This window comes from Rhopalosiphum maidis, chromosome 2, assembly GCF_003676215.2.
Source record: "Rhopalosiphum maidis isolate BTI-1 chromosome 2, ASM367621v3, whole genome shotgun sequence".
NCBI classification, from domain to species: domain Eukaryota; kingdom Metazoa; phylum Arthropoda; class Insecta; order Hemiptera; family Aphididae; genus Rhopalosiphum; species Rhopalosiphum maidis.
In genome coordinates this window covers 78,081,773-78,108,158 of record NC_040878.1, presented here as the reverse complement: position 1 = coordinate 78,108,158, position 26,386 = coordinate 78,081,773, and the positions used below count along the sequence as shown (strand labels likewise).

Below are 26,386 nucleotides of genomic sequence, written 5' to 3'. Positions count from 1 at the left end.
AAGAGTTCTTAAGTTCATCAACTAAACAGTTTGTGGTTTATCTCAAACTGTTTGATTATGCGTTAAGATCAAAAAAATTGCTGGGCAGCTATTGCGTATCTGACATTTGCCTGCCAGTGACTTTCTTTTGAATCACCTGTTTAACTTTGTGTGCTAAGGATAATTAGTTAATTAAGATAATTAATGGATTTGAATGATATGAGGGCTATGAACATTTTTATTGATTAATATTAATCTATCAAAATTGTAATGATACTTGTATAATGACTTTAATGTATTAATGTATACGATACACACATCCAAATTGGTTCCCGATAAACACTTTCGAAAAAGGCAAAATACAATCTAATGATATTTATAATAATAACTGTAAGTTTAACAATTGTTTCTATTCCGCACATTCAAACATCTTTATATGCATAATATTATGTGGACAGTCCTATAAGTATGTATAAATTGGGAAGGAAAATTGAAAATGCTTTGACCTGGGAACTTGGAAACCAACTCAGATATACCCTTCGTAACAATCCGGAAATCAATTCGGTAACACTGGTATATCTATACTTTTACTTACAAATAAAAATTAGATGTTATAGTTTCTATGTACAAAATTAAAGGAATTTCCTTTCTACTTTATTTAGACATAATTATTTTTTTTTTAAATTCGTCAAAATCGTAAAAATGTGTAGGTATATTATTTCGTAGTTGAAATGTATAAAAAAAATGTATTTTAATACTCAATGCTTAAAAAAGTAATACTAGATTCATTATAACTTTATAAGGTGATTTTTTATATTAAGAAAAAAGATAGGCAAGTTCTCGTCAATGGGGAAACTCTTGATTATGGGTGTAACTAGGATTTAATAGTTACAACTTACAAGGGCTAGATACGCTAGAGTCCTAGAAAACCAAAGTTAAAGATAATTTTAAGGCTAATTGAGGCTAAAAGGTAAAACGTTAGAGGGGGCTAAATATAAATACAGGGGGCTCAGCCCCTCTTCACCCCCCTAGTTACGCCGATGCTCTTGACGCTTATCATTCAGATTATGGTTTATTTAATTATTTTTTGTAATTGAAAAATATTTTTTATTCGTTTGTTATGTAACTGGTAGATTAAATTAATATTTTTCTATTTTTTTTCAATTTTAATAAATGTCGATTTTCATTTTTGTTTATTTAATTAATAACGAATAGAAAAAGACTTGCTTATCAATGATAAATTAACATTAATATAAACGTAAAGATTATTGTGTTTAAATATGTATTTTATATATGTATGTATGTAATATAAGGAGTAAAATAAATAATAAATAAGAAAAAAAATTAAGAAGAAATGAATTTAATTGCATTGGATTACATTTCGGGGCTTCTCATACGAAGCCTTTCTGTACCTACACCGCTTATTTGTGTATTGTAATATAAATTATAATGGTCTATATGCACGCAACAAAATATTGTAAGTTGTAGCATAAGGCAGCACTGAGCGTTTTGCTCAATTTCTCCGGAGTTTTCCATCCCAAGCCGCCAAAACATACAGTTTCCATCGCCGCGCGCTCGTGTGATTTTCGTTGTTCTTCTGATCTTCATCGCTGCAATAAAACTATGTCTGGTACAATTTTTCAATCGACGTTTAAGATCAGTACTAAAGTTTCTAATATGGAAAGTTCAATATCAATAAAGTGAGTAAAATTTTCTTTGTATATAATTTATTAATGGTTGAAAATTCATAATTTAAAATCATATTCGATTTATGAATATATATATATATATATGATTTCGTAGTTATTCATACTCAGTTTACTTAAACATTTTTGTTAAAAAAAATATATACAATTAGAAATTAATTTTACAAAATAACGTTGTAATTGTTTATATCAATATACTTATACATCTAGTTACATATACGTTGTATGTAGGTACCACAAATATAAGTATACTTTTATATATTACTAAATACTGATTACGTACTGAACTTAATTAATTATACACATTTTGACTTATGGATATCTATTTTATTTTTGATTTTGTGAACGTAAAATTGGTTGTTAGTATAATATATCATTAATTATATTGTATTTAAAGAAATAGTTATTTTGGAAGTATGAATTCAAGTTTAGAATTTATCAATAAATAAATAAATAAATATAAAATTAATTTAATCATGATTTCGATTTTGGTCAAAATATTGTAAAAAAGTATAGTATAATTATTGTCTATGTATATTATTAGTCAAAATATTTAAAATAAAAATACATTTTTTACTGTACGATTTTATGAATTTCGTTTAAGTATAGAGTATAATACCTTGTATGATAGATTATAGAAATACTCAAACACATTATAACTGTTCTTGCGTTTGTAATATTCTGATCTATTGGGTTACAATAAAGGCGTACGCATGGATTCAGCTCCCCATTCACACACACACACACACACACATATATATATATAATATATATATTATGAAGTTTGACAATGTAATGATGTCCGGACAGCAATTGTTTCGTCATGCCTAAAATGAGACTATATACTATTATGTTGAATATAAAAAGTATGAAAAATATGCTTCCAATTATGTGATGTGACAACCTCGGGGTACTTATATTAAAAACGTGATGGATGATTTTTTCTTACAACCACACGTGTAGAAATGACTAAAAAATTACGTTCAGATTTTTGTCATAATTTTATTAATATTTATCATATATAGTTATTACATATCATTCTCATAAATATAGAAAAATACTGTTTTAAAATTACTTAGCTTTATAGTTGATATATATAGTAAAATAAATAGGTTCCTACTGGTTAGGTATTTAAAATTATTATTTTTTGAATACATATAAAGAAATGTGTGTATACCTAGAATGAATAATAAAAATGTGAATTTTACAGAATTCAAGTCAGATTTTTTAATAAAATTCATTATAGGTATACTGAAAGATACCTATATAGGTAGTGATTGTTTCTTTTATGTAGATAGTTCTAATAATAATTTGTATTTGACTTAAGATTATTTTATGATTACTGATTTAGTAAATGAATCATTTGATTGAATTGGTTAAATAATCAAGTAAAAAAAAAAGTGGTAAGATACCTAAATTTATTTAGTTACTTGAATTTTATTTTAATCCCAAATGATTCTCAATATTTTATTAAAAAAATATAGGCCAATTTGTATAATAATATAAACAATGGGAAACCAAGCGTTTGATAGGATATTTTGGGTGTCATACTGACACAATCCTGTGCTAGGTAGACCGTATAGTGGGAAATGAACCTAACGACACGTTTTTCATTCCATTATCAACTCAATTCTACCGTGTTTTTATATATTTTATTGATAGAAAATAGATTCAGCCGAGACAAATTGATTAGTAGGCACTTTCTAAGTGTTATTTGCAATGGTATATATAAATAATAAATATATATATAAATCTAACTATTGAAAATTCATTGCACAACGGTCAACTTAATTTGTTGATTAGGAAAAACCATATCCATACTATATTAGTAAATAATTGTTTAAAAAATATATTTTAATTACAAATTACACAGGTATTAGTTGATACATTAAATGGTTTATTAAACGTATATTAAAATTGTAAGAACAATTGAAATTTTATTTCTATTGCTTATTTTTAATAATATTTTATGTATGGATCCTTGTTAATTATTTATTGTAATATTTCGGATGAGTTTTAAATTCATTTTATTTGGCATTATTCTCATGAATAGAGCTGTCTGAGCTAAGATCAGGCGCATAAGCGTGTTTATTTTTTGAATATTTAAATTTTCTTTTGGATATATTTCAGTTTAAAAATTATATTTTATATTTTTAATATTTTAAATAAAATATATCTAGATGAACCATTGCGAAAATGTATTTATTATGAAACAATTGTTTTAAGTTATCTGTGATAATAATATAAGTAGGTCAGGAACTCTGACTGATGCCTGTAAGTGTTAGATTATAAATATTTAAGGCTTATGTCACATAGAGGTATATATTTTAATGTAATTTATTTTAATATTAGAGAAAAAAAGATATTAGAAAGTTTACTTGAAATTCACATGTAAAAATTTAGTGTATATTTTAGTTTTTGTACAATTCGTTTCTGTAGTTTAAATAATCTAACCTACGAGTTTTAAATTTGTTGTGCAGTTATTTGAAAAGGAATTTGAGACATTTCTGTTTTTTTAGCATGGAATAAACATATCTAAATTTGGTGCTAAAAAATGTCTTGAAATCAATAAAAAACAGATTCAAAATAGCGTGCTATGATAATACGTCACACATTCATTGAACTTAAATTTTAAACTAAAAGAAAATTTAATTTAAAGAAGTTATGAAAATCTAACAGAAATCTCAATTTTATCATAACACAGCGCAACTAAAACTATAGAATATTTTAAAATGACTATTTATCTCTCATTCCTGAATGTAGATCTATTTTCCTACTCAGGAAACTCCGCAAATTTCGTTATAGATATAATTAGTTGAATATTGGACACAAAATTCATGAATTACCTATTTAGATATATAACTATATATTATATTAATATTTTATATTGAGATTATGTTTCAAGCAGAACATAAGTATATATATATAATAGTATGTACTAAGTATATAACATACTTATAATAATATGTGTAAAAATGAACTATTAAACGAAAAATAAATTATGATTTTGAATCAATTAATAATAATGATACAAGAAACAGCAATGTAGATGTATAGCCGGATGTGTATTACATTTTATGTATTATTATTAACTACTTACATACTAAAATAAAGTTAATTAATTTTTTAATGAATACTTGATTTGTACGACTTTAAAATTCTGTTTAGTTTAGTAGACCATCAAATTTATAACGCTTTTCGCTTTTTCATTTTCACTAAAATGTTAACTGCCCATGACAACTGGGTCAAACGTTCACTTAACAACACCCGCATCATATATGAATTAAAAATTATGAAGTTTAACGAAAAGGAAATATAAGATTGGTGAAGAATTATTGTAGTTTAACCGTTTAAGGCAATTTGATATTGTCACGAACAAGCCAACCGCTACCATATAACTTATATGACTGTATGAAGTAGGTATAAGTTTGTTGTATTTTGAAATGGTAATTTTATACTGCTGTTTATATGTTGAATAAAGAATAGATTTAAAAAACAATTACTCTAATTATATTTTATTCAAATTTCAAGAAAAAAATCAAATAAGAATTAATATATATTACACATTCATTTTAATATAGGTAGTTTCCAGTTCTAAACGAAAAAAAAATTGTAATAATAAAAACCATAATAATTTAATTTGTAGATACACAATAGTTTTAAATTAACGTAAATTATAAGTTAAATATTTAATATGAAATATTAAATTTATAATTTTTAAACTTAAGTTCGGCAAAAAAAAAATCGTACCTATATAAAATTATATTGTTAATAATTATGTGTATAGGATTTGAAAATCATAGATGTTGATATTTTTTAATTTATCGAAAAAAGTGTACAACATATTAAGACTCACTTGTGAAAAACATAAAATGTTATAAATATATTAATTATTCCCAAAATAAATATTTTTTAAATACTTAAAATTGATTTGTGTTAAAAGAATCACACCGTATAAAAATTTAATAACTATTATTACCATTTAATATTTATCAATTATGACTGTTGTATGAAATATATTAAGCTATATTTATAGAAATTAGAATGAAAGGTATTTAAACATTGACTATTAAATTTAACCCATACATATAATCTATAATCTGCAAAAACATTGAAATTAATGAATATTAGGAAATAATATTTTATTATCTATGCTATTATATTTTATAATATTTTAATTTTAACATCTTAAGCTTGAAAATTAAATTAATATTCCTCATATTTTTTTTACTATTATTGAAAATAAACAATTTAGTGTAAAGCCACGATTAATATTACATTTTTTTTTCATTGGATATTTAAATTTCAAACGGATAATAACGATTTATCCTTTGATGAATTTTTTAGTAGAAACATTTCACTTTTACTTAAAATACTATTTATTATATATAAAAAGATATTTTAAAAATATTAACTATCGATTAACTAATATTTTATTAATTTTAGTTACTATTTTACTCATTATAAATTAATTAGAAAATATTCTTAGAATTATAGATTTAAAAAATGTCTCTATTCAGATTTGTTTATTAATTATTAAATACTTATTAAATTAAAGTATATAGTTTTATACTTTACTTGTCAATTATTTATTCGCGGAAATAGAAACCAATTAACGATTTTTTTATTCGTATAACAACTACTTATATTTTAATTTATTATATAGTACATCCATACAACAACAACATTTATGATCCAAAATCCCTTCGCGTTCATCACTTAAGAAAATGGACGCGAAACAGAAGGGTATCCTCATAGATCATAGGATCCCTTCTACTGATACGGATCAAGAATATTTGGAACAGTATCAAGGCAAAATAGTAGACAGTCAAAATCGTCAGCTTTTACCATTACAAGAAGATTTAGCGGACTGGATAAATAAATCTTTAGGTAAGTGAAAAGTTTTGTCGTTATAGGCCCTGTATATTGTTATAATATTATTGCAATTAATATGAAAATTAAATTTAGTGTTTAATTTGGTATTATGATTTATGAATAGGTAAATTCTCTTTAATAATAATTTATCCACACACTATACTACTATAGTATATAATATACTGGCTATATTATACCAGCTGTCATCTGACAGTTATATAGAATACGTACTACATAGGTTTATATATTTTGCTTATTGTTTTGTATCATTATTTAACTTTAATTCATTAATTGTGAAACTATAAAATTATATAATTATTAAAATAGGATAGCTATCGTACATAAAAATGTATCTATGATGTCTTTTATATTAAAATAGACGCCATATTTCAAAATAAATGGAATATTGTTTGTATAATTATACAAAGGTTAGGTTTAATGAAAATCAAGTTTTCCTAATATATGTGTATTATTAAATTAATAAATTACCGATCCCTATACATCCGCAATATTTTCTTAAGTTAATAAGTAGATAAGTGAAAACTAAAATTTATTTTTATTTTTAATTATTAAGTTAGGTCAAAAAATATTGTTAGTTATAATAATTTATAGCAAAAATTAAGTTATACAAAGTTATACTTCAAAATTATAATATAGGTAGAAAAATAAATTAATGACTGGGATAAAATTAGTGGGTATAATAAGGCCAATATAGGTATCATACTATAAGACACTTTGTATTTACTACTTGTACAGATATTATACAGTTAAGACTGAATTTTCACATTTGTTTTTATTTTATGGAGCAAGAAAAATAATTTAATTACTCGTACCTTATTATATAATTATTAGTATTTATGGTACATTAGGTGCATTAGTTATATAGCCTATATGCAGTATGCACTGACCTACTGCTATATACATTAAACTTTAAAGTACATACCTATTACTATGGGTACATTACGTAGTAGTTATATAAATTGATTGAATTGACTGTTATATTATCATAGGTTACAATAACAATAGGCATGAAATTGATAAATATAAAAAATCACAAACCATTAACACGAATTACAACCAATGTGACAATGTCTATATCTTGTATTATTTAACTTAAACCATATTTAAATGACGTGTACGACGTGTATTTATGTGTTTCTAAAGAATATCATGCGGAATTAAATTATAATATTTTGCTTTACTGTTAATTCGATTCGGCGGGAGTCACGCAAAAAGGATTCGTCAGTAAATGGAAAACCTGAAATATTGTAGGCATTCATGTTATTATCTGCAGGATATAGTGACTAGTGAGGTACAGCCGTTACAGGTACGAACCAATGAATATCATTTTTACACTGTTTCTGAAGCCATATGTCACGCTATATTGTTGTATTAAGTATCGTTATATCTACAAAATTATTTACTGTCGTCATAATATATATTACAATGTTGTACATAGATATAAATGGCTTATTGTCGTTGTTTTATTTAGTTTTTACTAGAATCGTTGCTTAACATGGAACAAATTTCATAAAAATATGTATTTATGATTTAACATATACACTATAAAATATAAATAGGTTATAGGTAGGTACTAGGTATTATTCATGTATTCTGGCGTACTTTGAATAGAATACACACAATTTTGAATCTTTTTAAACTTCATATTATCCATTAAGTATTAATAATCATGTTTAAGAATGTTAGATGTAAAAATTATTATTATAAAATGAATCTTTGAGCTTTGGACCAAAGATAAAATATAATGTGTAATTTAAGTAATTAAAATAAATATGAGTGGGCACGCTTTATGAGTAAATTAATAAGTAGGAACGATTTTTTTTTGATTTTTCTTAAAAATATAATCGTTATGAGAAAACATAAATAATATTATATAAATATATAATAATACAGTACCTAGCCATATAAATATTATAGAGTTTATGTTTAATTTAATTTTTGTGAACAATAATATATTTTTTCATTATGCAGTTGGGTATAATATAGTATAGTTAATAGTTATTATATAATTCTAAATTGTAATTAATAAACTAAATAAACTGTTAATATTTAAATTAAAATTACATTAGGTTTCTAATTATTTTTTCTGCATATCTATTAAAATAGGTATATATAATTCTTAATTAAATGTCATTTTACACGTTTTACATTATTATTCATATGATTTCGTTTCTATAATATCAACATGCATATTAGGTATATTTGTTTAATTTTGTTCGATCACTGCGGAAACTAATCAAGAGTTCGTGATTTTGGATTTACTGGCCTCAATAATTTGTAGTCGCCTTCTGTTTTCTCATTCGAAAAAAATCTACTTTGCTATTCCGGTTAAAAAAGTCATATGGTTTTTGCCTAGAATATATTTTATTGATACCTTCTAATATATATATACAATATGTTTATAATGTCGTATTGAGTCTAGTATAGGTAGTATTGTAGTGGTAAGGAGAGTATACGGTATACTATAGATATAGCTAGATGGTACGTTGGTAGACTTTGAAATGTCACGTATAAAAAAACAATAATAAAAATAATAACAATAATAAAAAAAATGAACACAACCATGACAAAAGAGGCCTTCATGATTTACCATTCTATCTTTCTCGTATATCTATTATTAGTGGAACCAAATGATGGATGTTTTTTTATATTTTTTTTTCGTAGATTTATAGCGGTTTTTTTATGTTGCGAAACTAAATTCAATGATTCCACCTACAAATAATATACGTATAGTTTCATCTAATCTATTTAAAGAGCATCAAAACAGTAAAAACATAACATCTAGTCAAGAGGGTGGAATCAATATTATTCTGGTTAACCCAGTCACAGCATCCCTGGAGTGACGTCACCAATCCCACCCATTCAAGGTCAAATAGAAAATACAAGTGGAAAAACGCCCTCTGTGTATATTATATATGTATACGTATACTATATTTCAATAAAAACCTATATGCGTTCAAATTTGTTAAAGACCTGTTTAGTTCCTTTATAATGAGTATATTTATTATGTTTTGCATAATATGGTCAATATGGATAATTATAATTTAGTGTTAATATGAAAATATAATATCTTGTCATTTAGACATAATTACACACTTTCTAAAAATTGAGCACACCAATATCGCATCCACTAATACATGTATAATAAAGTACTAAGAACTACCCTACTGTAATTAATGTAACGAACTCTTCAGCACTCACTCTAAAACACAATATAGACAGAAATTCGCCATGACAAGAAATATCTTAATCTACTTTTACTTTTAGGAATTAAAACACCCATTTAATTCATGGCTTTTTTCAAACCATTGGTAGTGATACTAAAACTTAAAAATAAGATAATATATGATGTATCCATATAAATTACTATTAAAAAAAAAAATGTATATCTGTTGTAATATTAAAAATTTGTTAAGTAGATAATTAATTTGATGTAAATTTGGCTAATGACCTAGTTGTCAAAGCCTTAATAAGCACTTAATAATAAGTATTTAAATATAATATGTTATATAGTGACACTTATCGTGGTAATAATAATAATAATAATAATATTTTATCTATTAAAATCTAAATAACATTATTGCAATTAACTGAATTAAGTATTAAGCATAGTGCATACATGCTAAACATAAATACTTAATGAGTAATGATACATATATAATTAACATTCAAAATATAATTATAACTTTTACTTATAATTTATATGATATTACTATAATTGGATTATAAATTATAAATATGATAGCAGTTTTTTTTTACTTTAAACTATTTTATTTTATTTTAAAGGTATACAGATAAAAACATTTTTAAATATATTTAACTACCTATCTATTTTGAAATGTATACCTAATACCTATATATTAGAAGTAAGACATATAATAAGGCTGTATAATGATTATTGATTAATAATAGGTATACGTATACCTATATTGGCTATATTATAAATCATCTATCATACAACATATTTTTTTATAAAATGTATGAAAGATTTATTGCATTACTTTTTACTATAATATTATAATGCCGTTTTCAAAGTACGTATAATATATATTGGGCTCTATTTATTATTTAAGTATATACTTTAAAATTAAAAAAAAGAAAAGAAAAATTAGCTATAAGTTTGTTTTTTCTTATAAAAAAGAATAATTATTTAAAAAAATATTTTTTATAACTTTTAATGTATAAATGTATAATATATCAGTTTTTTAATGATATTTTATTAACTTAATATTATGTATAAGTATTTTAAAGTTTACAACAGCATTAGAGTAGAGTAGTTTGTAAAAGTAGAACATAATTAAGATAAGATAATTTTTAACACAATTTAATCATTATATACAGGTATATTTTTATATTACACAATATAGGTAAATAAAATAATGCAATTAAAAATAGCTTTGGATGATGATAATTTAGTGATAAAAAAAAATGTTGTTCGCATTATTCTGATTAGTTTTAATTATGCAATCATTGACCTTAAATAAAAATGTCTTCGGTTTTAAATATCTACCTATTTAAATAAATAATACTTGGGTAGGATATTTTACAGTTAAAATTATTTATTAACGGTATAGTTCTATCAATAGTAGCTAAATGACACTGAATAATATTCTTAGTCACCTAGCATCTGGATACGCTTATATTCGATAGTCATACTCTATTATGCCAGATAAGATAGGATAAAAGTATATTTTTTAAGACGTAACGGTGACTACAAATTTAGGGCTCATCACAGATATACCTACTAAAGTCATTTAGTTATCATACTACTGTTCATTTTGAAACCAAACTGTATAGGTGATAAAATACTAGTATACTACCTACATATAGTTATGGAAAACGTAACGAATTTTCTTTTTAGTTTAACTATTTTATTATTAAAACAAAAAAATCGACGTTTAAAACCACGACTAGGTGCCTTAAGGCTTAAGACCTTCTATTATCAGATGTCATCGTAGAAGTAGATCAAATTTAAATTTTAACCACTAATAAAAGTACTTAATAACTTAATATAAAATGTAAATATCACTACATACTTATAATAATTAGGTTTTAAGACTTATAATAGCATATAATATGCTAACATATTATTTAATAAATAAATAACAATTTTTTTTTATAAAATTGTTTGATTTTGCAAAGATTAAAATATTTTTATTATTTTTAGACATCGATTGGTTGAATGCAATCAATCTTTTGGATATGTTGGACAATGGTGTTATACTGTGTCGCTTAGCAAAGACAATTGAGTGCTTAGCACACGAGTCAATACTTACAGGACATTATAAAGGCGTACGTTGAATTTTAGATTTATTTAAAACATAAATTAATCGTTTAAAAGTACGGTTTTCCTGCCGCGTTTTGACTCGGGTTTATAATAACGTGCTATTTCACTGTTTGACGCTGCAGGGAACCCGTATTTTACGAGTATTAAGACTAAAGCGTGATCCAATTCGAGTCCGCAAGCATTTTACACAACTGCGAATAAATTTGAAATTCATCTACCTTAATGTGCGTGCAATTATAACAGTTAATTCAATGTGGTTCTACAGTCATATACTCATATATAACTTTTTATTTTTAAACTTAAGCACAAGGGCTGGTTGACAGCATTCATCCAATCTTTAAGCTTCTCTGATTTTTGCTTTAATTCATAGTATGTTACGCACCTTAGATCCTTGACTGATTGGCTTATGTAATCGAGTGGTGGTCTTCCTGGACTATTCTTTCCTTCTATTATTCTATTTAGTATAGGTTGTTATGTCTCAGTATATATGTCCAATAAGCTAAGCTGTTCTAGTCTTCAGAGCTTTTAGGAAGCTTCTTCTTTATTCTACTCTACGAAAAACTTCCTCATTTGATATATGGTCTACCTAATTAATTTTATGAATCCTCCTTTAGCACCCCACTTTAAATGCAAATATGTTCTTTTCGTCAGCTTTTTATATTGTCCACGTCTCACTGCCATAAAGGATCACGCTCCAGACGTTCTCCTTCTTTCATTTATCATATCTACTATGTTGTTGGTTATCTATTATTTGCTAGCGGCTAAATAACTATTGAAAAGAGTTAATTGATCAGCATGCTTGCAGATTCACACTATTTTGAAATGACTATAGTGATATTATTCAGATATGAGTTTAAAAATTTTAAATTAAATTCTTATAAATAATATAAATACGTTGTTTGAAAAATGATTAATTATTAAAACAAAAATAATGAAAATTTAATTTTTAGGATTTACCGACAATATCTTCACGCTGTTTTGAATCAGCGGCAAGGCACAGTTTTTTCTCAAGAGACAATACGGAAAAATTCATTCAATTTTGTCGCCGGCTTGGTGTACACCAACACCTTCTATTTGAAAGTGAAGATCTAGGTAAGTACCTATACTCACATACTTTCCCAGTGGCATAACGTGAAATTTAGTATCCCTGTAGCCTATATTTGAGATGGAAATCTTTTTAAGCACAGAAATTAAATTATTAAATTGAGATGATAGAAGTTAATAAATATAAACATATTATATAATGTCAACTTTTCAAGTCTTCGTATGATTGAAAAAAATTATTTTTCAGTTTTTAAAATCGTGATAAAAGTACTGTGCCCCTCAAAATTGAATGTACCCTGTGGGCCTCGATCTAAATAGTAAATACGCCACTGCACTTTTATTTATATATAAATTAATATCCACAACAATATTAATTTTGAAGAAACACGAAGTACTTTAATATTGTTTTGTCTTGCATAGTTTTGCAAAATAAACCTCGTAATGTTGTATTGTGTCTGATGGAAGTGTCCCGCTTGGCTTCTCGATTTGGTCTGGAACCACCGGGTTTGGTGCAAATGGAAAAAGAAATCGACGCCGAAGAAGCCAGAGACCAGAACGACGGCCCCGATACAAAAATATCTACTCCTAATATCAGACATCGGTTTGTTTTGTATAAAAACAAAAATTAAATCAAAACATCATTAATAATCATTTATTATAGCTCAACCAGTGCAATACCAATGGCTATCAGATCGGTGAGTAAATTGAGGAGAACCGAGAGCCTCGGAGCCACGTCTATGGTTACTTTGAAATCAGAGTCGGACACTACAGACGACGATTATATGATGGAAGGTGGCAATAACTTAAGTGAACTCGATTACAAAGTAATTTGAAAAAATAATATTATATATTCCTTTCAACTACTCAGCAGGGGGCGTCATTTCATAATTTCACGTAGAATCTAAAATATTTTACCAATATAGCTAACCAAAATATAATTAAAGCCGATCGCCCATAGTCTTGTAAAATTGTAAAAGATACTTTTTAAAAATATTTAAGTACTTGCTTGCTTTGAAAAGTATATATAATTATAATTTAAAAAAAAGTATTTGAGTATAAATACTGATGATGAGGTACCTACTTAAAAATAGGAATTTACAATACTTAAACATTTTTTTATCTTTAAATTAATTTTTTTGAGAATTATATATGTACTTATTGTACTTAATTACCTTATATCGTTTGGTGTAAATAAAAATTATATAAGCCCATGCCCATCTATTTTCCGTATTTGAAAATATAATATCCAGTATTTAATTTTTATAAAAGTATTGAACAATATTCTGTTTTAGAATGTAAAATTAAAAATATTGTCATTATAAAAAAATTAATGGCATTTTAATACCTAATCCTATTCCTAATTTTATAATATGATATTTCTCTAAGTTAGGAATTTCAATCAAAAAAATTATCATACTTATTATTAAAAATGTCTAAAACCATTAACATATTAACATTTGTATTGGAATGAATATGTTCTAGAAAATGACGCCCCTATGTTACCACCACTATCTATAACCTAAATTATAATTTATAAATCATGAAAAATGTTATTTATGATTAAGTACTTACCTATAAACAACAATTTTATAGGTGAAACAAGCTAGTCGACAAGCTCTTGCGCAGTGTCGTTGTCAAGGGAAAAAATTGAAATTGAAAAAAATAGGAGAAGGACGATACAATATACACGGTCGAAACGTGTTTATCAGGGTAATGATTATTTTGCTGATTTAAATTGATTTTGTTGTTGTGAAACGAAATATAATTTCTTACTGAGTCTGTGGTCGATCCTAGAACAAGTAGAATATATACAAAGGCGTATATGGTGGGGGAATGTGAGGGTCTGATTCACAATGACTTTTTTTTAGTTATCAAACGTGTTTAGATTATAGTATTAATAGTAGTATTATACGTATTATTATATTACTGTAGTGGTCTTGTTTTAATGGCAATGTATAGAAACATCTGAGCAAGATAAATTGATCAAAAAGAAAAAGAAATTCAATTTTAAAATTTAATTATACATAGACATATTATAGTAGGTATAGGTGTATACATTTTGAAATACGTGTATTGAATAGATACAGTGTTTTACGAAGCATACTCACCCATTTTTCTTCTTCAATAATGCATTTATTCAGAATCTGATTTTTGGAATTTGGAATATTTAAATATACTTATATCATATAATTAAATTGTTGAGAATTTTTTGTTAGACTTAAGAAGACAAGTGTTCTGTGGCGATAAAAACTTCTGTTTTCCAAATGAGAACCCTCCATTTTAACTTATAAATTATTTGGTGCATATTTCTTTTGAAAATTCGAACGAATATTTTGTCAGAGAAAATTCTATATGTAGTCAAAAAATGCACGAGGTTAATTATACAGATGATACAGGTTTTACTACAAATCCGAACACCCCCTAATCCATCGCCATATAATTTACCCCCGTATACACTAATAAATATAAAATTATTTTGTGACCGACTGAATTGACTATTGAGCATCACTAGACAGGAATTGTTTGATATATTTTTTTCTCCACACAGTTGTTAAAAGGTACGCACATGATGGTCCGTGTCGGAGGTGGATGGGACACATTAGAAAACTTCTTGACCCGTCACGATCCTTGTCAAACGCCTGGCCGTCCAGTCGTTCGAATTTCGACGCCATCCAGCCACCGGACGCCGTCACCTGCACCACCGAACAGTAGGGTCCAGTCACCGTCACAACGCAAGTCGTCTATTCCCAGATATCTTGGGTCAAAGTTTAACTCGCCCAACGCATTCAAAACGTTGCCTGAATCTGCACTTTTAGCACGCTAATGTTTTCCTATAGTTATGTTGTACATCGATTAAATAAATATTTTATTATTATTATTTTATATTTAATATAACACAATACATACATATATATAATATATTTAAGATAAATAAAACAGATATAAAATATATTTTATATTAGTTAAATATTATCTACACACAAATACACAACATAATATTATATTAAATTTTTTTCTACTACAGAAATAACTAAATGGCAAGATTATACATAAAATAATAATAATAATAACTATTATAATAACAACAAAGTTACCTATTATTTAATAATTGTATTACATGAACAGAACAAAGAAAATAATAATATAATAGTCCTGAGTATTTCAAATATATTAACTTGACAAACTATGTAAAAACAACACAATATCAACAACTGTAACATAGCTAGAGTGGGTAACTAACAATAAACACAAAATAACAAATTATTATCTGATAGGAAGCTACAATAGAAATGTACTTTATTAACGTTGTGTTAACAAATATATCATTTTACAAAAATATATCATTGTCAGATCTCTGAAGTCAAAACTTAACACATAGGATTCATTAATTCAGTATACAATTTTATACTTTTTGCTTTTAAAAAAAAAGACATAAGATGGTTTAGCCTTAAACAAAATATAATCACATTATACTTTTTTGTAAAAGATATAGTCGTGTTTTGTACTATGAATTACATTGATATCAATAAACATGTAATGTAAATACTTAAAAACATTTTATTTTTGTTAAAAATAAATTAAGCGAACAATGAAGTTTTAAATGTTTAACAATAATGAAAAATTAATAAATAAATGTCTATAAGATCTATATGAGTTACTCTTAACTATGGTGGAAGACAACATATTTTGTGCATTTCAAGGAATATAGTAATTAAATTTGAATTCTGATAAAAATACAAGTTTGAATTTATAGCATGGGGACTTTTATTAGAACTTTAAATATTATATAATAATAGATTATTTCAACCGGAAGATCAACTTTGAATGCACCAATATTAAGTCAATATTAAGTACAGCAGTCTGTTGTGATGGACATATGAGACATAAGTTATTAATACTCGCATAATTGCAAAATATGGACGGAATATTTTTCTTTATTTTATATGATATTATTATATCATAAAATCTAATTTAAGTTTCAACTAACAATAAAAATGAGTAAAAAATAATTCACAGATCTATTAATTAAAACGATAGGTTTGAGCAAAACATTTGAGTCAACAATTTAACAACTTCAAAAGGGTAAAAACTTTTTAAAAGTTCACAGTAAAAAAAATATATTTATGTACTAATAATATGAGTAATATTAATAATATTATAATTCAAATTGTACCTATATTTATGTACACTAACTAACTAATTGTGTGTTCTTGACAAATGGCCGACAATTCCTTTAACCATTCTGCTAGAATTATTGCATTTATTGGCAAGTCTAAGGACTCAGTTTCGTTTTCTTTATAATACCTAGTATTTTTCAATGACAATAATAATAAAAAAATCAATATTAGATTTTGATAGGTTAGAAAACTCATTGTTTTAAAGGAAGTATATTATAGAACAGTTATACCTGTAACCATTACTTGTGGATTCTAATATGGCTTCCTTGTTACCAGAATTTCTTCTAAACATTGCTCCAAAAGTTACTGATATGCTACGCCGTTTGGTTTCCCCTAAAAACTCATCAGTTCAAAATTATATTTTCATAAAAATTTGAGATTGGTACTAAACGACAATTATAAAAATTAATTTATACCTCTAGAAAATGCTTCAGGAATCTTTTCACTGACAGAACGATTGCATTGAGTATTGCATAGTTTATTTTCTCGTTCGATTAAAAATGTTTCAGCTTCTATAACTTTTTCCATACGACTACTTAATTTGGTTTCTATAGTCTGTTTTAAAGAACGCAATATCTAAAAAAAAAGTTAGTAAAAATGTTACATTTGTGTATAATGCATAAATATTAATTTGATTAATAAACTAATTCTATCTACAATGTATTGGGTAACAAGTAATTACTTGAAACAGAGAACGTATGCACGGCTGGAAGATCATAGAATGATTTAGTAACAACGATTGAATTAAAGGTTTGTTGTACATAGACAGACGGGTCATGACGGCAGTCAGACGTAGATTTATCCGAAAATCTTGTTCAGGGAAATTTTCAAGATTTGAAAATAGCGCCTCGAGAAATGGACCTAAAAATTAAAAATGTCATAACAAAATGTATGTGCAATGTGTAATATATAAATCAATCTCACCCAAACAAGGGTATTGCGTAAATGATTCTTTTGTCTTAAATGTTGTCTGTCTTATAAAGCATGTAGGTGAATCACTTCCACACGGTGAAGAAGTGATTGATAAAATTTCATCAGCAGGTCTACAACTCTCATCATTTCCGAGCATTCTGAAAAATAAAAATATTTATCTTTTTCTACATTTTAAAATGTCAAATCATACTTGTCAATGTCTTTCACAGCTTTGAAACTTTCATATCCACTTGAACTATCATCAGCTGATAATATGCTATTTTGATCATTTTCCACTTCATTTGTTTTAGTTTCAACTAAAAACCATATAACAATGACCATATTGTAATATTAATAATTGATTAGCGATTATGTTATATAGATTTGATGAATATTGTTTAATACATTATGAATTTATTTAACATCAATTTTTTGTTATCAAGGTATATATTAAACAAAAAAATACACATTGAGAAAACTTAACAGATAATATTATTTGAAAATGAAAACTTAAAGAAATGTGTTCATTTGAAATTATAACCAATACTAAATTGTTAAATTTGAATTACTTGTCAAAGAACTAAAGAAGTATGATGTATACAATTTGTATTAAATTGAATTTAAGTGTTAACATATCAATGCAGTCACTTTTTGTTTTTTAAATTGAAGTACATTTTAAATTATTAAAAACACTATTGAAGCTAACCAAGCTTAATTTATCAGAAAACCAATTTTTAAAAAGGAAATCAAACTTGATAAAAATGTGATTTACAACACCAATGTGTGTAAGGTGTTGACAATTTTTATTAATAATAAAAAAAAAAAAAACAATGAATTTAAATATAATTACCTATTGCGTGAGATGGATTTTCTCCATCATATAAATATGTCCAGTGTTTAGTTTCCATAGCACATTCGGCTATCTTAATTCGTGCACAATTCAAGTAAGCTCGGTATTCAGAGTATAAAGTTTGAGAATTAACATTTCTATATCTTAAATTATATTATAAAATTATTATCAAATTAATAGTAATAAATCAAATTAAATTTGTATAACTCACTTGAAGACATCCGGTATTAAGGACAAAAATATGTCAGCTGATTTACAATATGAATCTACTTGTTTAATACGTGAACGTTGACTAAGCATTATGTGTGTGCAAGGCACTAAATACTTGAATACTAGTTCCAACATAACATCTTCACAATTCAAGTCTAAAATTGTTTCCATCAAAGCAAGTGTGGCAATACAAACCTAAGACATTTTTAACAAAGTTTTAGTCGTAAAGAATAATATATTTTGGTAGAGTAAATGCACATAATTTATCCAAAAATTAATGAGTTAAACATACAAGCAGAAAAAAATATTAGTATAAGTTTTATTGATTGGTAAATAAAAAAAAGTATATATATATTTAATGAAAATATTAGCCCTATAATAGTGTTTAATATGTTAATGGAGTACCTTAAAAGATTTGTTATTAATTCGATTGATGAGTAATTCGATAATTTTTATTTTTTCAAATCTTTCACACAGCACAAATTTTACAAATGTTTGCAGAAGTCCTGGATGAGTGACACTACGAAGTAGTAAATCTAAATATACTGTTGCTGTAGCTACTTCTTCTTCTGCTACCTGAAAATAGTATAATAAAAATGATTATACATTTTATAAATCAAAATTATGCAATTTTTTTATATTTCTAAGACATTGCATGTACATACATTTTGTATAAAGTCTGATATTATCAAATTATATACAACAAATAAAAATGGAAAAAATAAATATTATTAAATTTTACAACAATAAACTATAAAATAGTTTAACATTTTAACATCGCTTCAATAAGATATTTCTATTTTTTAAGCATTAAATAACACATGCATAGGAGTCCTTCATCATTGTCAAACAAATAAAATAACGTAACAAAATTATAATAATTAATAATTTTATTTTTTTCTTTAATATAAATGAAGCAGGTTTAAACACAAACCAAAAATATTATAAACATTTATTAGAAGGAAATTCAGAAGATAAGATAGTTCTAATTAACTATTTATGACATTAATAATACTTAGATGTTTACTATATTAGAACCTTACTATTCCAAAATGATAAGGCCCTAGTGCAATGTTTGCTGTTTGTTCTGGCAGTTAATCCATTAATGGTGTTCTATCATTATTTATATTATTAAACATGATTAATATATCAAAAACACAAAAGCTTGAAAATTACATGGTTATATAAAATAATTATAGTTTTGTTTCATAAGAAAGTAAATAGTAAACATAATATAAATTAAAAAAAAAAAAAAAAAATCATGATTGGATTAAATAAATGTTTACTTTGTTTGATTGACTTACAATTCAGATATGTAAATAATAGATGCAATATTGTTGCTAATTTTATTTAACATTTTATAACATTATTATACTTACTATTTTGATTTAAAAAGAAGCACAACATAATATAGCAAGTTCTAAAATATGTACAAATGGTTAATGGAAGTTTATGAAAAATAAATTATGGACTGTGGGAAGCTTACTACTCTTGTAGTTGAATTAATTTACATTAAAAGCAAAAGATTTATTTGATAATAAATTAGAGTAGACAAGCGTATTTTACATTTTTCCTATACAAGTGTTTTTTATTAAGACAAAAATAACTTAAAACTCTAATAAAGATAAAAACGTGAAATGAGAGTTTATGGCAATTACCATGAAACATATTTAAAGAAAACTTATGAGATTAAAAAATATATAATATGGGAATAAAAACAGATAATTCTTAAGAAATAATAGATATCAGACTACTTTGGATTATACTAGTACCACATTTCTAGTTTAATTTTAAATAATATATCAATTGTTTTTAATAAATTAAATATTTGTGTATGTATTTTATTTAAATTAATTTTTAATAGATACAAAACATATGGAATGGAGCCAACACAATATACGGGTAAGATGTCCCGTATTATAAATGTTTAACCTACAAATAATTAAACATTATCATGCAAAATAATAATTCAATATCCAAAAACTTAAAATATACCAAAGCATGTAAAATCATCAATAACCTTGCCTTGTTCAACATGCACTCAACAAAGAAAACAAGTAATTTTATATACATTTTTTCTTAGTATAAAATTAAGTCAAATATTTAAAATACTGTATTTGATTTAAATTTTAGTTATAACTTATACTTAATTTTAATGTAAGCTAATAACCTTAGTTGTTAAAGCTGTTAAAGAAGGTGAAAAATAAAAAAGTTAATAGCCAAATTTTCAATTTTGTACATGCAAAGAGCCATAACCACATCAAATAAATTTTACCCGCGATAAATGTGTATTGATACCGCAGTTATTTTCAAAGTCCTAAACAGAATAAAACATAATTTGAACAAGTGTTTTAAGTCTTTAAAGCTTATTAAAAAATGATTAATGATTGCTATAAATGTAAAGTGCATTACATTTTATTTATTTATTAAGCAAAAAAGGGGGGAAGGAGTGATATGTTAATGTGAATATAAGTTATGATTACAATGAGAAATGTTAGTATATTACACTAATTATTCATTCACATTTGAATTAATTTTTTATTGACTACAGATTTTTATATTAATTATTAATTTAGTTATGTCATACATGTAATATTTTTAATATCTTATATTATTTGTTATTTTAGAATATTATCAATAATAGAAAATATTCTTTACTACAATGTACATTTAATTACTAGTTTCCACCATTCATAAGCAGAAAAAAAAGAATATATACATTATGATCATTGATAATAAAGTACCTATAATATGTTTAATATTACAATTATTAAGGTGCTAAAATTAATATTATTTTTAATAAGTATTTTTTTGAGTTTTTGTTTTTCTAATTAAAATAATGATTAACATCAACAACTTAAACTATCATTGTTATCTAATCTATGTTATTATTAAAAATTACCATACGAGTTACAAGTTAATAGTTATCAATTTAAATTAGTAAAATATATATAGGTAAATACAATACTATTTTAGAAAAGCTTTTTAAAATATTATTTTATTAAAAAAAGAGCTATAAAAGTTATATTGGTATTCCTATAAACAATTATCTCTCGTTCCACAAAGTTAAAATTAAAAAACTAGAGATAAACTTATATCTGGTATATTCCAACACTTATGATTTGTCTATATAAAGCTAATATAATATTATGCTATATCAGAACCGCATAGATAAGATTCAGAATATTTTAAATTATCTTATTTCACAATATTATAAAATTCTATATTTTAAACAAACGTAATTGTATACAAAAAATTTAATTTTAAGTATACCTGCATTAGTGCTGGCCCGACAACAGGTAGAAGGAATCCATGATATAAGTAATCCAAAAGTTGATCATACACAGTTTTGTGACAAATTTTAGCAACAGCATTACATAGTTCTACTGAAGCTAAAAAATTATTTAGTTCTGGTACATTTTCAATATTTTTTGGGCTGAGTCTGTAGCAATCATTTTCAAAATCTAATTTTCGAGGCAACACTGAATATAGACCACTTAAACCAGTTGCCAATACAGGACTCACATTTGATTTAGATGTTATGATATTAGCTAATGTATCATTTTGACGAGATAATGATACAAATATCAATAAGGCATCACGAGCTTCTTCGCCAATTGATCCATCGCGGTGAATAAATGCCATCAATAATGACAATATAACACATCTAAAATAATATCACAATAATTAAATTAATTTAAAAAAAAGTATAACAAAGAATGTTTACTTTGAATTTTTAGTGTTTTCTTTTAAGATGTTGCACAATATATTTGGTTGATGAGAAAGAACCACACAAAATTGTCTTAAAACTGTAACCAAGTGTTTTTCAATTTCTACAGATAAGCAATCGCCATCATATGAGTTTAATATTAATATTAAAGGATTTAATATAGAATCATCAGAAAACAATTGATGTCCTCGAAGTTCCGAAAAAAGAACTCCATAAACTTTAAGTTGTTCTAATTTTAAATAATTTTTGAATCTAAAAATACAAAAAAAATATGAATTAAAAATAATTTATATTTAAAAACAACAAAAAAAAAAAAATACAGTTAATTTATGTTATGATACATTAAGTAATTTGAAAAGCAAAAATATTTATAAAAGATAAACAATTTGTAGTAACAGCTAAAAAACAAAATATTTAAGTTAAAAATATCTTGTCTTTCATTGATCCAGAGTTGGGGTCATTATATAAGTAAGAAATACGTTTTTTGGTTTTAAATATTTTTATTAAAAAAACGCTATACCCACATGTGTTGTCTTGTAAATGAGGAACATAGCAAAAACTGTTTTACACGGGAAATAACAAAGGAGGCTACAGTCATAACTAAGAAATAAAATTTTCACCACATGAAAAGGAAAACTTTGGCTTTGAAATAATGTTTTTTTTTTTTTGATATCTCAACTACCAATATGTTATTCAAGTTTAAAACTTATGTATTTTGAAACAATAAGAAACTTTTTTGTAGAAATGATACTAAAAAATAAAAAAAATATTTCACTGATAATGTTCTCAACTATATTGTACATCAATATGAAGTCTTAACTATGACTACAGCCTAAGTGGTTCTATCCCGTGCAAAATAATTTTTGCTATGTTTTGCATGTAAGACGAAGACAAAATATGCAGGTGTATAATCTTCTTAACTCTTTCAAAGAATTACTAATGTAATATATCAACAACATGTTAGTGATTGATACAATTAAAAGCTACAACTATACATCTATAATATAGATCAATAAAATACAGTTACTTGTCTGTTTTTAAGCTCCATGAATATAATTTTCCAAGCAATTGGTTTTTCAAAAAGTATTCAAGACATCTTGACTGATTGGTAGATTTGGCTGATTGTATATCCAGTAACAATAGTTTTATTAATTGATTTAAATGATTTATAACAGCTACAATATCATCATTCTTAATAACGCCTTTTGCAGTCTAAAAAATAAGTTTTAATGTATCATTTTATAAACCATAAATTATATTTATTATTCAACATTAATATATATGTACGAATGCCATATTGTACAGCCAAATAATTATTTTTAAATAAATACATTGTTTACTATCATGTTAAGTTCTTACAATCATTAAATTCATAAAAAATATCAATACACTAACAACTAGGCGGATTACGAATTCATGAGTTGATTTTGAATACCAGAAAAAATATACACATTGATTATATACCAAATTTTCCTTTTAATTCATATAAAAGTATCTTTAATAATGTTTTTAAAAATGGTTAAATCCATTTTACTAAAATAGCTATTATAGGTAATCAATATACATTTATAATCTATCTTTTTTATCATAACTAAATCGCTTAATGTTTGAAAATAAACAAATTACTAAAAAATAAAATAAAATAATATTTAATACTCACTTGAAATCGATCAATTATTTCAAAGGTTTGTTGCCAATGTTTATTAAAACTATCAAAACATGCAGACAAATCAAGATCGTCAGTTTTTTCAATTCCTTTATTTCGTTTAAACCAACTCATATTATAAGCATTGTATTTATTTAATTGTGTACTTTACATAATAAACTTAATTAACAGGCATCAACAGAATTAACGATTAATGAATAAAATTACACAAAAAAAAAATCAAAAAGTATGGTAGACACAAACCCTTCAATTTAAACAGAGAAGGTATACTTAAATCACAATTATAAATACCAAACAGTGACAATTAAAAAAAAAACCATGTTAATTGTTTAGGAACATGTTATAAAAAATTAATTTACATGTTAATAACATGTACAGTATTTAGAATACTGACTAATAAATAATATTAGAATTTAGATGCAGAAAGTTTCATTTTACACAATTTGTCAATTGTGCCATTATCTAAAAAAAGGTGTGATGATAGTATACAAGTTATCAAATTAATACTGACTGCGAACATGGTACGAGTATATTATGGTTACAAGGTAAGAAATAATGATAACATGCGATAACATAAGATAAACATTTAAAATCTTAAAAAAACACAAATTATAGCAGATAGGTACTTTTCATTTTGATTAGCAACCTGCTATTGCTAATAGAAAATTGCAGTGCTTTTTACACTGCTACTGCTATTTCTTGCCACCACTAACACAAATTGCCATTAAGTAAATAGTAAGTTTAAAGAATCAAATAATATAGAATTTTAATTTAATTTTTAAAAATACTGAATTAATTCTTTAAAATATGGAACAACTTCATTCATATACAAGCTATAATCTTCTCCATGTGTGACTTTTAAGATGGACATTCCTTTTTACAAGTTAAAATCGTATTAATCATGTATGACGTGTTGTATCTTATAATTTTTCTGAAGCCCAAGTCCAACGAGTGCCCCCTCCTAAAACTACAAATTTCGAATCTTTATTGAATGCCCTTTCTATTAAAAATGATTTGAAAAACATATTTTTTGGTGTTCATTTCGAAAAATGCATCCAAATTACGTAGTACAGTATAATGACCGTTAAAATCGCATTTATCGCATAAGTGTTGTATCTTATGATTTTTTTGGACCCCAAGTCCATCGAGTGCCCTCTCTGAAAATTAAAAATTTCAAATCTTCCTTTAACGCCCTTTCGATTAAAAATGGTCCGAAGTGCATAAATGTTGTTCAGCCGCCCATATACACCACGCAGCATATTCATCCCAATATAATATAATATGATACTTACTCATTTATGTGGGATCTTATTTTAGATGTGTTCTATTTTCTAATAATTAGTGAATATTGTCACTTATTTGTTTTGTACATTAATCAGATAATATAGAATTGCAAGATTATTGTTATTTATAGACTATAGTAAAATTAAGTTTTATTCGGTTCTGTATTTTATTGAATCATATTTAGATATGTTTAAACTCATTCTTAGATGTTCATCCTGTCTGGCTGTTTTACCAAAATGTCATGTTAATTTTGTAGAATATTATACGATTGTTAATGGGTTAGATATTGCCGGATAATATATACTTTGCCCTCATAACTTTATTGAATTAAATTAACTGTCGGTAATTCACCTTTTGAAGATTTTAGACACATTTTAAGTCAATGTATTATATGTATTAGTATTTTAATTTTGTTGTATAATTTTTATGCATCATATTTTTACAATATTTTAATCATCTCGTTTTTATAGCACTATCGATACCCGAATTAACATTATGAGGTATAATTTATAATTGTTATCTATTTGTTTTATTATTTACATTATACCTCTTGCAATGATGCAATAAAAAAACAGTTAAAATAAAATCTAACATTGGTATAGGTACTTGTAAACTTGTATTATTTTATAGTACAATATTATAGG

General features: G+C 25.1%; 2 protein-coding genes across 4 annotated transcripts; one reads left to right on the top strand and one right to left on the bottom strand.

Moving 5' to 3' along the window:
* The first annotated feature begins 1,319 nt into the window (after positions 1 to 1,319).
* On the top strand, positions 1,320 to 15,795 carry LOC113551571 (growth arrest-specific protein 2-like). The gene is made up of 8 exons (XM_026953877.1): positions 1,320 to 1,679; positions 6,352 to 6,575; positions 11,749 to 11,873; positions 12,819 to 12,960; positions 13,333 to 13,513; positions 13,574 to 13,736; positions 14,506 to 14,622; positions 15,461 to 15,795. Exons 2-8 carry the CDS (start codon positions 6,413 to 6,415, stop codon positions 15,734 to 15,736), a joined length of 1,167 nt encoding a protein of 388 aa, XP_026809678.1. The 5' UTR covers positions 1,320 to 1,679; positions 6,352 to 6,412; the 3' UTR covers positions 15,737 to 15,795.
* A 199-nt stretch (positions 15,796 to 15,994) lies between these two features.
* On the bottom strand, positions 15,995 to 24,786 carry LOC113551570 (UPF0518 protein AGAP011705). 3 transcript variants are annotated; one of them, XR_003405134.1, is made up of 14 exons: positions 24,453 to 24,786; positions 23,820 to 24,004; positions 22,790 to 23,044; positions 22,336 to 22,729; positions 21,338 to 21,379; positions 19,468 to 19,638; positions 19,064 to 19,257; positions 18,853 to 18,995; positions 18,214 to 18,319; positions 18,015 to 18,160; positions 17,773 to 17,951; positions 17,507 to 17,666; positions 17,321 to 17,430; positions 15,995 to 17,217 (listed from the first exon to the last, which is right to left on the bottom strand). XR_003405134.1 is itself a non-coding variant. In XM_026953875.1 (14 exons), exons 1-14 carry the CDS (start codon positions 24,570 to 24,572, stop codon positions 17,106 to 17,108), a joined length of 2,310 nt encoding a protein of 769 aa, XP_026809676.1. In that variant the 5' UTR covers positions 24,573 to 24,784; the 3' UTR covers positions 15,995 to 17,105. The 3 variants fall into 3 exon arrangements, 2 of the variants coding, with proteins under 2 accessions (XP_026809676.1, XP_026809677.1); XM_026953875.1 differs by having other exon boundaries at positions 17,321 to 17,423; positions 24,453 to 24,784; XM_026953876.1 differs by lacking the exon at positions 21,338 to 21,379 and having other exon boundaries at positions 17,321 to 17,423; positions 24,453 to 24,783.
* Between the last annotated feature and the right edge of the window lie 1,600 nt (positions 24,787 to 26,386).

What these genes read in the sequence shown, in the direction of transcription:
- LOC113551571 (XM_026953877.1), top strand. Translation starts at nt 6,413, where the DNA reads ATGGACGCGAAACAGAAGGGTATCCTCATAGATCATAGGATCCCTTCT. An exon ending in TTACAGGACATTATAAAGGC is followed by an intron (nt 11,874 to 12,818) that starts GTACGTTGAATT and finishes TTTAATTTTTAG; the next exon opens with GATTTACCGACAATATCTTC. An exon ending in GTCGAAACGTGTTTATCAGG is followed by an intron (nt 14,623 to 15,460) that starts GTAATGATTATT and finishes TTCTCCACACAG; the next exon opens with TTGTTAAAAGGTACGCACAT.
- LOC113551570 (XM_026953875.1), bottom strand. Translation starts at nt 24,572, where the DNA reads ATGAGTTGGTTTAAACGAAATAAAGGAATTGAAAAAACTGACGATCTT. An exon ending in TCGGGCCAGCACTAATGCAG is followed by an intron (nt 21,380 to 22,335) that starts GTATACTTAAAA and finishes TATTCTGTTTAG; the next exon opens with GACTTTGAAAATAACTGCGG. An exon ending in GCTGTGAAAGACATTGACAA is followed by an intron (nt 18,161 to 18,213) that starts GTATGATTTGAC and finishes TTTATTTTTCAG; the next exon opens with AATGCTCGGAAATGATGAGA.